At 37.1% G+C, this 15,483-nt stretch overlaps 1 protein-coding gene across 1 annotated transcript in view; it reads right to left on the bottom strand.

Moving 5' to 3' along the window:
• The window catches only part of lrrk1 (leucine-rich repeat kinase 1), a 101,477-nt gene that overhangs the window by 80,361 nt on the left and 5,633 nt on the right, over positions 1 to 15,483 (bottom strand). Inside the window, exons 2-3 of the mRNA XM_046857922.1 lie at positions 13,140 to 13,289; positions 2,616 to 2,782 (exon numbers count right to left, since the gene is read on the bottom strand). Of these exons, the coding sequence (XP_046713878.1) occupies positions 2,616 to 2,782; positions 13,140 to 13,209 (237 nt within the window). The 5' untranslated portion in view covers positions 13,210 to 13,289. The remainder of the gene's footprint in view (positions 1 to 2,615; positions 2,783 to 13,139; positions 13,290 to 15,483) is intronic.

Raw genomic sequence — 15,483 nt, 5'->3', positions numbered from 1 at the left:
GTGAGGAATCTGGTCTGATTAGGGGAGAGAGGCTCAGGTGCAAGAGCACAATGATGGTGGTCATTAGGAGATGCTAGAAATTTCATCTTCACTGACTATTACACCTCATAAACTTATTTTAGCAGTGTCCCTACAGACAGCTCGAACATCTATAATCACTTATAGATTGATTTGTTGCATTTTACAGCGACTGAGTCAGTCATTTCTAAAATATAATTGTTTTTGTGTGTGAGCCTCTACATGTATTTTGCAATCTGGCTATAAAATGTCCTAGCGTGTTCGCTTTTATTGTTTTATGCTTATAAATAAAACAATGCATTTCGCTATTAAGCATCCATCTCTATTTCAATTATGTTTTTACAGAGATTTATAATTTGAGGAAAAATGCTGATAATATAAAACATACAAAGATTTGTCATGGTTTACTGTACAGTATTTTACTGCTGGTTTAAATTTCATCAGCACCCTTACAGTTTATAGTTTCTGGCAGCTGCTCTGGAGAGCATAACAGTATTAAGTCACTTTCCGTCCTAACAAGTTTGAAGGCACTTCCTGGAGTCTTGATCAATTGATTTTGTGTTTCCTTTAAGAATCTTTGTTCATAAAAGCATGAACATTCTATCCAAGATCAAGCCTTCTGAACCATCCTGAAGAGAAAACCAGGTTGGAGAATGAAAACTCCTTCTTGGTGAATGATGCATATACCAATGGCCAATGTACCAAACAGCCCTAATGATTCAGCTCCATATTATACACTGGGCTACTTTTCCTTGTATGCAGTGGTGTGCATAAACAGAAAAATGTATCTTGGTTCGAATCACAGCTCACAACATCAGGTTCAGCACATCACTTAGACTATGACCTGTGGGCAGATCGAGCCAAAGCTTTTAGAAGCTATTAAGATGTATCTGGACAACTGCCTTTTAGCAAAAAATAACCAAACTGTGCAGTTGTGTATTCAGTTAAGACCATGAGCTTTTACATTGAAACTTGCAGACTGTTACTAATTAAGTCACATTAATCCCATGTTTGCAACTTTCTCAGTTTTACAAAATATGTTCTACCCACAATAACTGGCTAAAGTTGATACAGCAGATAGCGTGATATATTATACTAATAGCAGCAGCATCAGTGAGATTTATCCAAGAACAAAAATTTAGAATAATAATACAGTATTTTATTTATTTATTTGTTTTAGAAATTATGTTTGGTTGCTTAGAAATTTCAGTACAAACATGTGTGAGCAATGTTTTTTTTCCAACTATGCTATTTTGAGTTTGACAATAAATTGATACAGTAGCATTCACATATTCATATATATATATATATATATATATATATATATATATATATATATATATATATATATATATATATATATATATACACACATACATACATATATGGATATATGAATGTGCTACTCTAAATGTGTCTCATGGTGACATCATGTGGTTTTGACAAACTGCCAGACTCAATAATGTTTGGGCTGATATCATACAAGAGACCTTGACATCAGAAACTTCAAGAACAGAATTGTAGACATGCTCCTGCATTTGTACTCTACCCAGAATGCACATCTACATGCAACTTCAGAGTGTAAGTCTGTATTAACAGTCACTTTGCTCAATCCTGATATCCAAATGCAGCCTAAAGAAAACAAAACAGACTGCACTGTGTAAATACAGAATATCCTAGAGAGGTATGTCTTCTTTTTAAATAAAAGATTCAAAAGAGACTTGATACAGTAATCCCCCGTTTATCGTGGTAGTTACGTCCCAAAACCGCCCGTGATAACCGCCACCCCAAAAATGCTATTTTATGTATACAGTACTGTATTAACATTTTACTTCATTTTATAATTATAAGTATATTTTCATAAATAAATTCCATTTCAAAATAAACCTCCATAAAAATAATTCCCTATAAGTGTTTTGATCTATCGTGCAATCCTCGAGAGAACGGGAAAATAAGCCAAACAAATTATTTACGTGGCAAATGCAATTCCACGATTACCCGGGGGCGCCAGATTCGAACCGTGGTAAAGCGGGGGATTACTGCACATGCACAAAAAATACAAATCTCATAGAATCTTAAATATTAGCTCAATTGACCCATGTTCGTTTCTTTTTCTGGGCTCAAACATTTTTTTGCAGTAAATATCTTCCAAATCCGGTATAAGAAATGGGCAGACATACGTGAGACATACGTTCAAATATTTGTTGGGATCATTAGCCTCCTATTGTTGTTCCAGAAGCAATTACTGGGCACTAGACATGACTTGACTCTTGGATGGATTTAGTTGAAGAGAAAAGTTGTGTAAAGTGTGTAAAGATCTTTTTTTTATTTCGTTTTGATGTCGAGAGAAACTGCTCCTCTGTATATTTAGGTCAACTTATTTCAGTGGTGCATGATGTACTACCTCCAGACTGGACATACTGACAGTAAGAATATTACATAAGCATGTGCTATAATCAACAACTAACATGGCCATGTCTAAAAGAGAAAAGCAAGCAACAACACAGTGAATAAGACAGAATATTTTTTCCTTCATTGGGGTGATACAATAGAAATATCTAAAGCTGCCAAGGCAGTTTTATCCGGTTCTGCCTTACCGTGTCTGCACGTCCTCCACTGTTCTCCTGGCAGGCGATCCGGATCAGCTCGTGCGCCTTGCGCTCTTCGCCTTGTCCATATGCCTCGTAGATATTTTCTACGGTGGGCGACTGGGACAAAACAGCACTGCCAACCGCCGACTGCTTGGCTCCCATTTCTGCACTGCCTGTACCAGGGCATAACAACAGAGTGCTAGGTTAATTCAGCTTCAAAAGTGAGTGATAAATGCTGGTGCTAAAACACTTGTATACAGCTCTGGGAAAGCAGCTGCAGAAAAAAAATCAGGTCAGTCTCATGAAGAATTTACACACCACTCCCCCCTGGGCTGGAGCTACACCACCGAGAAGAAGACCATCACACTGTCGCTGTCACCGTGGACTCCACAGAGACAGACAGCGCATATTTTATATACTGTGCATATAGTGTGTAGAGGGGTATTTGTGTATAGTGGGAGGATAGGTGGTACAATCTGGCAGGTTGCAGACAGACACGTTTACAGCAATGCACATCTTACTATAACACAAAAAACTGCATAAACAAGACAGGCGAGGTATTCATGCAAGGTATTCACACACAAACACAGGGAGCTGACGATCTCAAAAAACAACGCTGCTTCTTAGCCGATTATAATCAATACGTCTGACCTCGGTTGTGAAGCTCAAGATCAATTGTCTAATTTTAGAATTCGTTATCAGCACCGGGATAAAAGCTGATGGAAGTATAAACAAGTGCATTATTCTGCATTCCATAATGCACTTGTTTATACATTAATCAGCTTTTATCCCTTTATGCGTTCAGCTTATATTTATTTTAGATGTAGCTACTCAACAGCATGACATTTAGCATTTAAAGAAAGAATATTTATATATACACAGATAGTCCCCAGAGTTATGATGGTTCGGCGACTTACGATTTTTCGATCTTACGGTGATTATAGAGACATAATGATACGGAAATTGTAAAAATATTTAGCTAGGCAGGCAAATGTAGCAGCATAGATGCGGTACGATACGTTGGTGAGATTAAGACGTCACAAGGCGGGAGATGCGTACATCCTGGCAGCGTCCCAACATATTGTACCGCATATATGCTGCTACATTTGCCTGCCAAGCTAAATATTTTTACTATTTTGTCTTATAACTATCATAGGATCGAAAAACCATAAGTCTTCGAACCATCATAACTCTGGGACTATCTGCATATATAGATTTTTTTTTTCTTGTAATTGTAAATGTCATGCTGTTGAGTAGCTACGTCTAAAATAAACGTAAGATGAACGCATTTAGTCTGTAAATTAGATGTGGCTGTCTGGAGCCCCATTTACACTTATTATTGTTATTACCACACATTCAGGGTAATGGGAACTGTTTCAAAGACAACTCCAAGTGGAGGTTTCAAAGAGGCGTTTTGAAGATTGTAGTCTGGTCACTTAAATCACATTTGAAGCTCTGGGACACATATGGCATGTGGTCTCACTGCAAAACAGCAACAATGCATGGCATAATCGACTACATCATTGCCCTCGCTGGAACTTTTGCAATCGATGAAATGCCACAGAAGGGTAGAGCTCTGTGCCGCTAGGTGATATCAGCAGACCTCAATGTGGCTGCAGCATTTGTCTTATTATCTCTCATTAATTGTATTATATTTTGTCAGAATACGGTTTAAAACTGTGCATCCAGGTACATGAAATATGAACAGGAGTTTCTGGTTTAAGGCACTCGAGTGATCAAAAACTATAATATATTTCATCCAAGATGAGTTAAGACCAGTTTAATCTCATTCATAAATGTTATGAACAGCAATGTAGAAAAGTGACATGAGCCTGGGGCTCGATTTTTGATTTGATTTACAACATATAGAGTTTTTCACTTTCTCTGCACTAAAAACGGCGCAACCGACCAATTGAAATGTACAGTAAATAATTTCTTAGACTAATCAGACTACTTATTATTGAGCCAGTTACCCACATCTTTGGCTAAAAGATTCTTTATGTGTGTGATTGAAATGCAAAGGGGCTGACATGAATAATTAAGTTTGCTGAAGGCACTCGGCTGGAGAAAGCCTGTGGGAGAGAAACCATTAGACAAGTTGAGGCCTGCGTCAATACAATGCAATGCCTTTTGGTTTCACTGCTTCACCAGGTCTCAAGTCATTAAAAATCCAAACAACACACAGAGGACAGCTGAAAATCTAGAATCTGCCTCCTTTCGCTTCCATTATTCAAGCCAGTATGCAGTAAGAAGCAAGACTGATAGAAAGGCATAAGATGCAGGCAAACATCATTACACTGACCTCCATCAATTATCTGACCATCTAAGTGGATCCATTATGTTACTGATAATTGGAGATGATTCACTACGACTTTTCCAGAAAGCTTCAGAGTCAAACAGTAAACACTTCGGCATGCCACAGATTTGCACGTGTAATCCGTGAATAATCAAACTGATCGACAAATAGTCTTTTCACTTAAAGATACAATGGTTGTAAATCTTCAAAAACAGCAACCTAGTGAACCAGTGTTGATTTATTTATTAATGGAGACCAAAAAAAGCACTTCTGTATGTCGCTCTGGATAAAGGAGTCTGCTAAATGCCGTATTTAGCAAATTAATGTAAACGTGCTTTAAAAACAAACAAAACAAAAAACAAAAAAAAAACCCATTGTTTTGTATGAGAAGATGTTTGTTTAGCATTTAAGAGTCTTTAGCATCAGCTTTTTGTAACATCTAGAGATAGTGCTGTACTGTAGCTATACTGTATGCTTTCAGGTCAGAAAAAATCTTCAGGTGAAGAACTGTGCCATTTTTCCCCTGTGTACATGATAAGTTGCATATTACTGTCGTATTAATTTCACATGAAGGAGTGTGAGAGAGAGACAGAGAAAGAGTGTGGAAAAAGATAGAGTGTGAGAGAGACAGAAAGAGAGAGAGAGAGAGAGAGAGAGAGAGAGAGAGAGAGTGTGTGTGTGTGCGTGTGCGTGAAAAAGATCTGCTTCTAAAATAATGTAAATGACAACAAGAACTAATTACAGCTATTAACTACAAATAGATGAAACGTATTACATCCAATCGTAAATTTTTTTATATTGTTGCTCAAATGTAATGGGAGAAGATACATAAAACAATATGCTGTTCTTGTAAAATTAGCAACTTCTTTCAATATATTGATATAAAAAAACTACAAAATAGCATCTATATTTTTGGCACCACTGTGAGGCGTATCACGTTTAAATATGTTTTTGGAAAAGGCAGAATTGAGTATGTTTTTATTTTCTGACTGTTAAACAGAAAAAACACTGTCACATCATTACTAAAAATTACAACACTATGTGCTAAAGAGTTTTCTTTATTTTCATGACTATGAAAATTGTAGATTCACACTGAAGGCATCAAGGGCTATTTGACCAAGAAGAAGAGTAATGGGGTGCTGCGCCAGATGACCTGGCCTCCACAGTCACCGGACCTGAACCCAATCGAGATGGTTTAGGGGTGAGCTGGACCGCAGAGTGAAGGCAAAAGGGCCAACAAGTGCCAAGCATCTCTCGGGGAACTCCTTCAAGACTGTTGGAAGACCATTTCAGGTGACTACCTCTTGAAGCTCATCAAGAGAATGCCAAGAGTGTGCAAAGCAGTAATCAAAGCAAAAGGTGGCTACTTTGAAGAACCTAGAATATGACATTCTTCAGTTGTTTCACACTTTTTTGTTATGTATATAATTCCATTTACTGCAGGGCCTGTTCATTTTCTGCATCAAAGCAGTCCAAATCATATTAATCATTATTTGGTCATATGATCTGTGTCACACCAACAAAACTAGATATTGTAGGTCTGAGCAAGATGAACACAATATTTCTACAAAATTGTATGTATATATATATATATATATATATATATATATATATATATATATATATATATATATATATATATATATATATATTTTGTTATAACATTGAAATATCATGGTTACTCATCAATTACTTTTTAATTTTTGTTGGTCCACCACTCCCAATATTTTAGCCATTTTATTTATCATTTTCAGAATGGTTCCCTGGTGGTCTAGTGGTTAAGATGCAGCGCTCTCCCCGCTGTGACCCGGGTTCGATCCCGGGTCAGGGAACCATCCCCAGCCACTCTCAGTGCCGGTCCCAATCCTGGATAAATTGGGGAGGGTTGCGTTAGGAAGGGCATCCAGCGTAAAACATGTGCCAAATCAAATGTGCGGAGGATCCGCTGTGGCAACCCCTAACGGGAGAAGCCGAAAGAAAGTTTATTTATCATTTTCAGAATGAATGGATATTTCATTATTTTGATTCTACTTAATGAGTGAAATCAGTAAAATTTAGATATGTGTTATATGTAGTGGGAAAAAAAGCTAAGAAATGACATAGTCTCGAGACTGATCTGATGTCTTGATGCCTATTATTTGAAATGATATTTATGTTTGATTGGCGTGTCTGTCTCTCAGCTCTTCTCCACCACTCAAGCAGTACGTCCCAGAGGAATAATTAAATAGTCTAAACTGTTTAAGCAAGAAAGACCTTGAACGTTAAGAAGTTGTTTAAACAAACAGTCTCTAGATCTTTTATGAACACCAGCAGCAAAATTGTTTTAAAGGAATCATTTGACAAAAGATGGAATTCAGTTAACAAATTGTTATTTTCAAAAAGATCTTGATTGAAACTGACTTCCCTTTCTAATGTAGATCAAATGCAAAACTCGTACGTTCCTCCTCTGAGGCATGTGAAGTCAGCTATACTTCTAATCAGGGCAGAAGTTTCTTCATACAACATATGAACGAAAGTAGTGGGACATCCTTTTTTTTCCAACCATACGATTTTCCCCCACAATAGTATAGGATGTTTCAAAGACATTCTATGTCTGCACAAAAATTTTCCCTTTACTTGCACTATTAGCTTGACAATGCCCCTGCGCTCTATGAACGCCCTTCTGGATGACCGAGTACAAATCTACACACTCTAAAATCTAGTGAAACATCTTCCCAGAAGAGTGGAGGTTATTATAATAGCAAAAGGGAACTGAATGGCACATAAACCTGTCCACAAACCATTTGCCATATAGTGTACATGGGGATGATTGGCTATCACTAGTGACTCATAGGGAGAACATCTCTGGGTGACTTTCTAAATATTGCTAATGATTTTCTGTTGTGCCAATTAGGAGCCATGTTGTACATTTGAACCGTTAATAGCAACATTAAATGAGGGGAAGTGGTACTCAGTGGTTAAGGCGATGGACTTCTGATCGGAAGGTTGGAAGCTGCCACTGATGGGATTTTGTTAAAAACTACTCAGTTGATAAAAAAAAAAAAAAAAAATCTACCAAGTGCCTTTAATTTTAATGTATTTTAATGCTGCTGAACATCCATGAAACAAGTTAGTTCCTTATAACAGCCACATTCATTTAATCTTCCATCACCTCTCTTTTTTACTCTCTTTTCAAGTAAAGAGTAAGAAAAAGGATCCCAGCTTGTCAAGTTAGGCAGAAATCTTACTGCTTCAATTTGAAGACACATTAGACTCTTTCCATTAATGTCTCCATACAGAAAACCTGATTATAATCTTTATTTATTGTGTAGTTCATCCACCAAACAAGCCCGATTTTTAGCTGTTATAACAATAATGAGAACGAGTTTGAAATGCAAACCTGTGATTCGAACTTGCAACCAAGAACTTCTGTCCGAGATGTTGTTCTAGAAAATGTATCAATACTCACTGACCAATTAAATTCAAGAACACCATCAAATAGGTTACAAACGATCGTAAACCAAATCACATCTTGTTATTGCATGAAGCTATAATATTGCATGACGCTTTACCAACAAAAGAGTTCTGGAGATCCTTAAGCACTGAGTTTATTGGAGTTTAGCCATTCGATGCAGCATGTAACGTGACCCTAATTCTCCCTCCATCTGTTTTTATCACCGTCACGTGGAGACAGCAACTTAAACATACCTTCTCATGCTTTGGGAGAACATCCGACATCTGCTTCCTTATCCATAAGGTCCATGAGACACAGAAATCATTCAAGCCTGCATGACATGGCTTCGCATCTCCAGGTTGCAATAGCGTTACTTTGAATCTGCAAGCGTTATCAGTTTCTCTTTCCCTGTTTTCCCTCCTCCCTGTCCTTAATGGCAAGGTTAGCCGTGTCCACCGCTATCCCCTCACCCCCCGCCCATTAGGCGGTGAAATCCAACCCTCCCTGTAGTGCTCCCAGCGGGCTGTTCCAGGGAAGAGGAGTCCTGCTGTCCCTCGCTAGATGACTTCAGACTCCATATTCCCTGTCCGTGCATCCATACACCTACATCAGTGAGCTGGAATTGCTTTCTATATCGTGCAGGATGTTGTGGGTGCACCGTCAAATAAACATAGTGCAGACGTGACAGGACTGAGACATGAGGAAAGGATGTGCACCGTCTCCCACACACACATATACTCTCTCTCTCTCTCTCTCTCTCTCACACACACACACACACACACACAGACACACACACAGACACACACACAGACACACACACACAGACACACACACACAGACACACACACACGAACAGAAGCTGGTAGCGACACTTTGATAGCTGATGCTGAGTTTGTCAAATCATTGACACTGAACCTGACTCAAGGTTACAGCATTCAAGTCTACTGAAAGAAGATATTTGGTCATTTTCCTGTATTATTGTTCATATTGAGATTTTGCAGCTTCGTGAACTTGATTTGCACTCAAACTCCACCATCTTTATAAATGTAAATCGCTCTGTATATATGTAGCTTTACCCCAAAATCCAATCCGATTTCATATTACAATATAATAAAGCTAAACAAAAGTTCAAGGGTAATAAACATTTGATATGCAGTGTATAATGTATAAAAATGTTGGATTTTCTTCCAACTTTAATATGATATAGCATCCAATTATTAGGAAATAAATTAAGAAAAATGGGGGTGGCTGCCTAAACAATAACCTGGGTGCATAAATATGTGCAGCCTTTAGTTACAGGACATGTGACCAATGTCATTCAAACTCATGTTCAGAAGTAATTAATGTACACCTCCGTTTGTATTCCGTTTCTTCACATTTTCTGTGTTTCGTCTGATTGCTTACAGCACATGTAGGGCAGTGGTCCCAAACCAATTTTTGCATCATGACATTTTTTCTACACGAAGGGCATCACATGCAATAACATGCATATTAGATGACTATTAGGCATATCACATGATTTAGATGTTTAATAAATTTTTACATGTGCAATAAAAATTTAACTCATTATAATGCAGAGTCGGTGGGAGCTTAAACCTTGCAGACCGTGAAAGTCAATAAAATTGGAAAAAAAAATAATTATTGTACTGTTTTATTCTTTCTGTGTGGCCTTGTGCCAAATGATCTATGGTGGCTGGAGACTTCTGAAGGGTATTGAACAGGAGAGTGGTACAAAATATTTTCAAAAACATTGGACGCCATTTAAGAGTATCATGACCATGATAAAAAAATTATATTAATGCAATTAATTAGATTAATTAGTAACTGATCTGAATAGTGCCAAGACACCTTTAGCATTAAAGGATCTGCAGGAATATCTGGCAAGTACTTTCTTAATCTGTATATTTGTCTACAACCTGTCACAAGACTGAAGCACTTTATTACAAAAAAAAATAAGTAACTTATTTTAAAAATAACTTAACTAATATCTAAGTCAATCTACATGTTGCCAAGACATACAATCAAAATCAGCCCGAATGGTAGAACCTTTTGAGCTTTTGAATTTTAAAGGATATGCTTGCTATATGTTCCGTTTATCAAGCAAAGAAAATCATTCTCAAAGTGAAGTCTGGGGGTAAATGAATCATGCTATTATACTGCCTTTCTTTAGCAAGGCCCAAATATCGTCTCATTTGCACAAAAACATGCAGGGCTGTCAGACTCACACTCACACAGCTTACAATTTTCCCTGATTCCAAGCATATGGATATACAGCAACCAACAAATTTCTAAATTAACTTAAAAAAATCTATTTTCCAATGTTAGACATTGTGTTAGACAAACAGCAATGATCCCAACTAAATCCATTTATGTAAAAGAACAAGGCCGGTAAATACTACTGCTAACCAAGTCTCATTTATTATTTACTCCACACTGCTAATGCACAGCTCAGATGCTTATCAACACCTATTTGGAACTGCGAAGTTTCACTTCTTTTTTTTCTATAAGTAGCAGACACTGAGGTTCCTCGAACCACAGCCACTGCACAGATGTTAGTTCTGGCTTCAGTACAGAGCTTGATAAAGAAACACCTAACAATCATTCACCAGTTTGTGGCACATGAATGGTTTTCTTATGGCACATGACTGGTTTTCTTAAGACAGCGGTGCTTTAGTCCTGCTGCATTTTCCTGTTTCCGTCTGAAAGTACAGTATCTTGTGCTAATTTCAGCTGCTGCTTCTCACCAAAGATTTTCTTTTCTTACCCCAATCGAGGGGTTTTCAGAAACATGATCAACCATGGGTGATTAATGACCTCCTGCTTTCTATGAACTATGGAATGCTTGCTGGTCTTGTGGATGCAAGCTTGGTAGGTAAATTAAACAAATAAAGCCAGATATTAATATTATTATTGTATGATTATTATTATTATTATTATTATTATAATAATCCTCCTCCCTACACTGTGCCCACAGACATCCGTATCCATACCATGACTGATGCAGTTGCTGTTTTGCACAAACTTCTGTGTTTCCATTTTGTGCTTATGTACAAGTACACTCTTGTCTATTACTCTTCACTATTTCCTAAAAGCAAAAAAAATTATAATAACAATAATTATATTTTAATGTAATCATATTTTATGAGCTTAAGGAAGGTTTCCTTTATTTAGCCAAATGTTGTACCACTCTGTCCAATAGTTATTAAACATATTTTGCCAAGAACAAATCACTTGATATTGACCTGGTATTTTACCTCCAGCTCAGTGTGCATGTCATAACCATCAAACCAAAGATCATCACTGGAAAATGCATTGAACTACTGATCAGTAGGTCATGAGTTCAAAGCCCAGCACTGCCAAACTGTCACTGTTAGACCCCTGAGAAAAGACCTTAACACTCAACTGCTCAGCTGTATATATGAACTAAATATAAACTGTGACTTTCACTTCTGTTAGCTGCTAGATAAGGGTGTCTAATGATTGTCATGAAATGTAAACCAGAAATGTATGCTTTTTAAAATTTTATTTCGGCAATTCAAATAAAATTTTTCTTGCGGGTATCTCACAGGTCTGCTCAGGATGCTGAGGGATGGAGCCTGTATATATATATATATATATATATATATATATATATATATATATATATATATATATATATATATATATATATATATACACACACACACATATATACACATATATACACACATACACTAGTATAAAAGACACTAGAACTTGTTGACTTTGAGACTGTGCTTCGGAAGACGGACTCAATGCTTCTGTTGGATTGCGTTTTGACTCACTCATAAAAACATTGCGTTGTCACCCCATGGCTGTAAGAAACGACTTAAACAGCAGATCAGAGAGAGCGTTGAGACTTCTGCTGTGAAGTCAAGCATATATTTAGACAAGTTTCAGTTTCCTTTAAGTTTTTTCCTCTTCATGTTTAATTTATCATTCTTCTAACTCGAACAGACGCTGTCAAGAATGTGTTTATGGGTTTGGCCAGACTATTTCCCTATAAAACGTTCCTCAAAAAAGCAAGCTCTCTTTGGTGTAAACCAAACAGATTTGTTTAGAAAAGCACAGAAATCTAGCGATTGACATTTTAAATTCAAATGATATTCTCCAAGATTTGAATAAATAAGCAAATTAGCATACTACTGTATGTTAGTACAGACTATTAATTGTTACCGTTTAGACGTATTTTCACGACAGCAGTATGTGCTTTAGGACATTCTAGGGATTTCCCCTTGAATTTCGATATCAGATTTTTCTGTTTGGTGCTAAATGAAGCAGCAGTCTCACTTTTAGCTTTAAACAGATTTTACCAATGACAAAAAAAATTGCTGATTATACAATAATACCCCAAAAAAGGCATTTCTCTTTAAAGTCCATAAAAAGAATTAAGACTAGCCACCTAATGGAGATGTGTACTGCTCTCTTACATGAAAACACACTGCTCTAAGGTTCTCCAATGCAGCCTTTTCACCAGAGCAATAAACTGAAGATCTCAAGTGCTTTCTTATGACTGAAAGAAAGTGACAGTGATTTACCATTTTTGATGAAGGTGAACCGTTTTGAATCGTTTTATGATCTGTGGCTTATGGTCTGCTTGAAACGCCATCAGGAAGGCAGCAAATAGGAATCTCACTGGTGCTCATTGTGCAAATAAAACAACTACAATGAGAATAAACCCTGTTTCTTGGTTATGTTAGTTGAAAGTCATCAAAGCATAAGGCAAATCTCCACATGACCACAAACAAATAAATAACAAATCAGTGCTCAGAGAAGGACTCACCATCTTGCTTGGCATCGCAGCAGGCAGGCTGGTCTTCCGAGTCCTCATTGGCGCCGAAATTCCAGTACATGTTAAAAGAATTAACATGGGTGTCTCAGTCCCACTACGGCATCACAAGACCCCCATACAGCCCTAATATTTACTCTTTCACTGAAAAAGACAAAACAAAATATTCACATCAGAGTGACAATGCTCCAAATAGAACGTGAAATTAGTAAGAACTTTTTTTTTTATATCTTAAGCATCTCTTTGTCTGGCCAAAGGTTATGCTTGCTTAGGGAGTTAACAAAGCAGCAGTAGGACAATCAGTGCTAATCAAATCAGTGAAACATGCAAACACATTAGCATAAGGCTGCAGAACAACGGTTCATTTTACAATCAAATGATACGTAGATTCTTTATACAAAATACATTATATGCAATAAGTCTCGATGTCTATTTTAATTCTGTACACAAACGTGGAGCCGTTTCTGATTTGCACAATGACACCTTACTATTTGATGTGGAAGACTGTAAATCGTCTACAAAGAGAAGAATTTACTTATAAACTTTCTTTCGGCTTCTCCCATTAGGGGGAATTTACATAGTTTACATAATTTCTTTGCAAAAAAAAAACTAAATAAATAAAAAGACATAAGTCACAATTATCAACCACTATTTCTGTGTATGGATGTATTTGTTCCTGGAAAACCGCATGTGAAGAACAAAGTTCTGCAAATGTATTATTATAAAATGGAACGAAAGAGGCACAACTACAGCAATGCCTAGACGAGGCCATGTACCAAAAGTCAATCAGTAGTATTGTTCAATGCAAAGATGCTGAATTGGGAACGTTATATCGAATGATACAATACTTTTTAATCTTACATATATACATACATATAGTTCATAAAAATGTAACAATATAAAATGTATTATGGCATATACGCTACTGTTTGCAATTTGCTTCCTACACTTAACAAAGCTTGGTTGATTGACTACATCTGGGCTAAGAAGGAAACTGCTTTTGTCAAATTTTTTCAACTTAAATAAAAATTTTATTTGTCTTATACACATTTATACAGAGTACAACATGTAGTGAAATGCTTTTTTACGACTGTCCAACATGCAAAATAGAATATATATATATATATATATATATATATATATATATATTATATATATATATATATATTCTATTTTGCATGTTGGACAGTCGTAAATATAGTCGTATATATATATACACATACATTAATTAAACAGAAGAGATGGATATGGGTATGACAGATATTGACAAAAGTACAGATTTAAAGTGTCATTAAAGTGTCCATGTGCCGGTATAAAGTGACACTCTGCTGTGCCAGTCCAGTGTTAAAAGTGACATTTCAATAGTACAAATGATTGTGCAGCAAAGGAAAGTGAGACAGAGGGAAGCCCAGGTACTAGTTGCTAGGTGTTTCATGGTTTTCAACACTAAATGGCCTGTGGAAAGAAGCTCTTTTTTTATTCTCTTAGTGGTTGCCTTTAAGGAGTGGAAGTGCTTTCCTGAAGGCAATAGAGAAAAGACTCTATTGTTGGGATGGCTGAGTTCCTTTACAATCTTCCTGGCCCTGGTCCAGCACCACTTACTGTAGATGTCCTGCAGGTCAGGGAGCTCGGTGGGGATGGTACGTTCAGCTGACCGCATCACCCTCTGGATGGCTTGCCTGACTCTGGAGGTAGGCTGTCTCGTCGTTATTTTAGATCAGGCCCACCACAACAGTGTTGTTAGCAAACTTGATGATGGTGGTGGGGTTGACAGTGGTGACACAGTCATATGTGTTCAGAGTACAGCATGGGGCTCAAAACACAACCTTAAGGAGCTCCAGTGCTGAGGGTGAGGGAGGAAGAGGTGTGTTTGCCCACCCGTACGGCTTGTGGTCTGTCTGTCAGGATTTTTGACTGAACTGGTAGTCCTGGGATTTGAATTCACGTCCTGCTGGTCAACAACTTTAACCTCTTAACTACCACTGTCCCTGCAGCACAATACAGAGGACACATGCCCACAACAAGCAGATTCTGTGTGCAGAATATAATTATTCTTTGTTTGTCTCCTAGAACACACAAACCCGATCTCTCATTAACCTTCAGCATAGAAAAGATTTGATATGGTATGCATGTTTGAAATATTTATGTCCGAAAACCTTTTGCATTTCAACAAATACACCACTACAAATACATGTATTAAAGCCCACCATCTGCCTGAAGCGTGAGCTGGCTGTCATTAGGAGAGTTTTAATTTGGCAGGTTAATAAGCATGCGTTGTTGGCATTCATTACAGAATTATAAACATGCTGGTATGTGGAAAAACATCATTTGATGCAAA

The sequence above is a fragment of the Silurus meridionalis genome, chromosome 9 (genome assembly GCF_014805685.1).
Source record: "Silurus meridionalis isolate SWU-2019-XX chromosome 9, ASM1480568v1, whole genome shotgun sequence".
In the NCBI taxonomy this organism is placed as follows: Eukaryota; Metazoa; Chordata; class Actinopteri; order Siluriformes; family Siluridae; genus Silurus; species Silurus meridionalis.
This window is presented reverse-complemented; position numbering and strand designations above follow the sequence as displayed.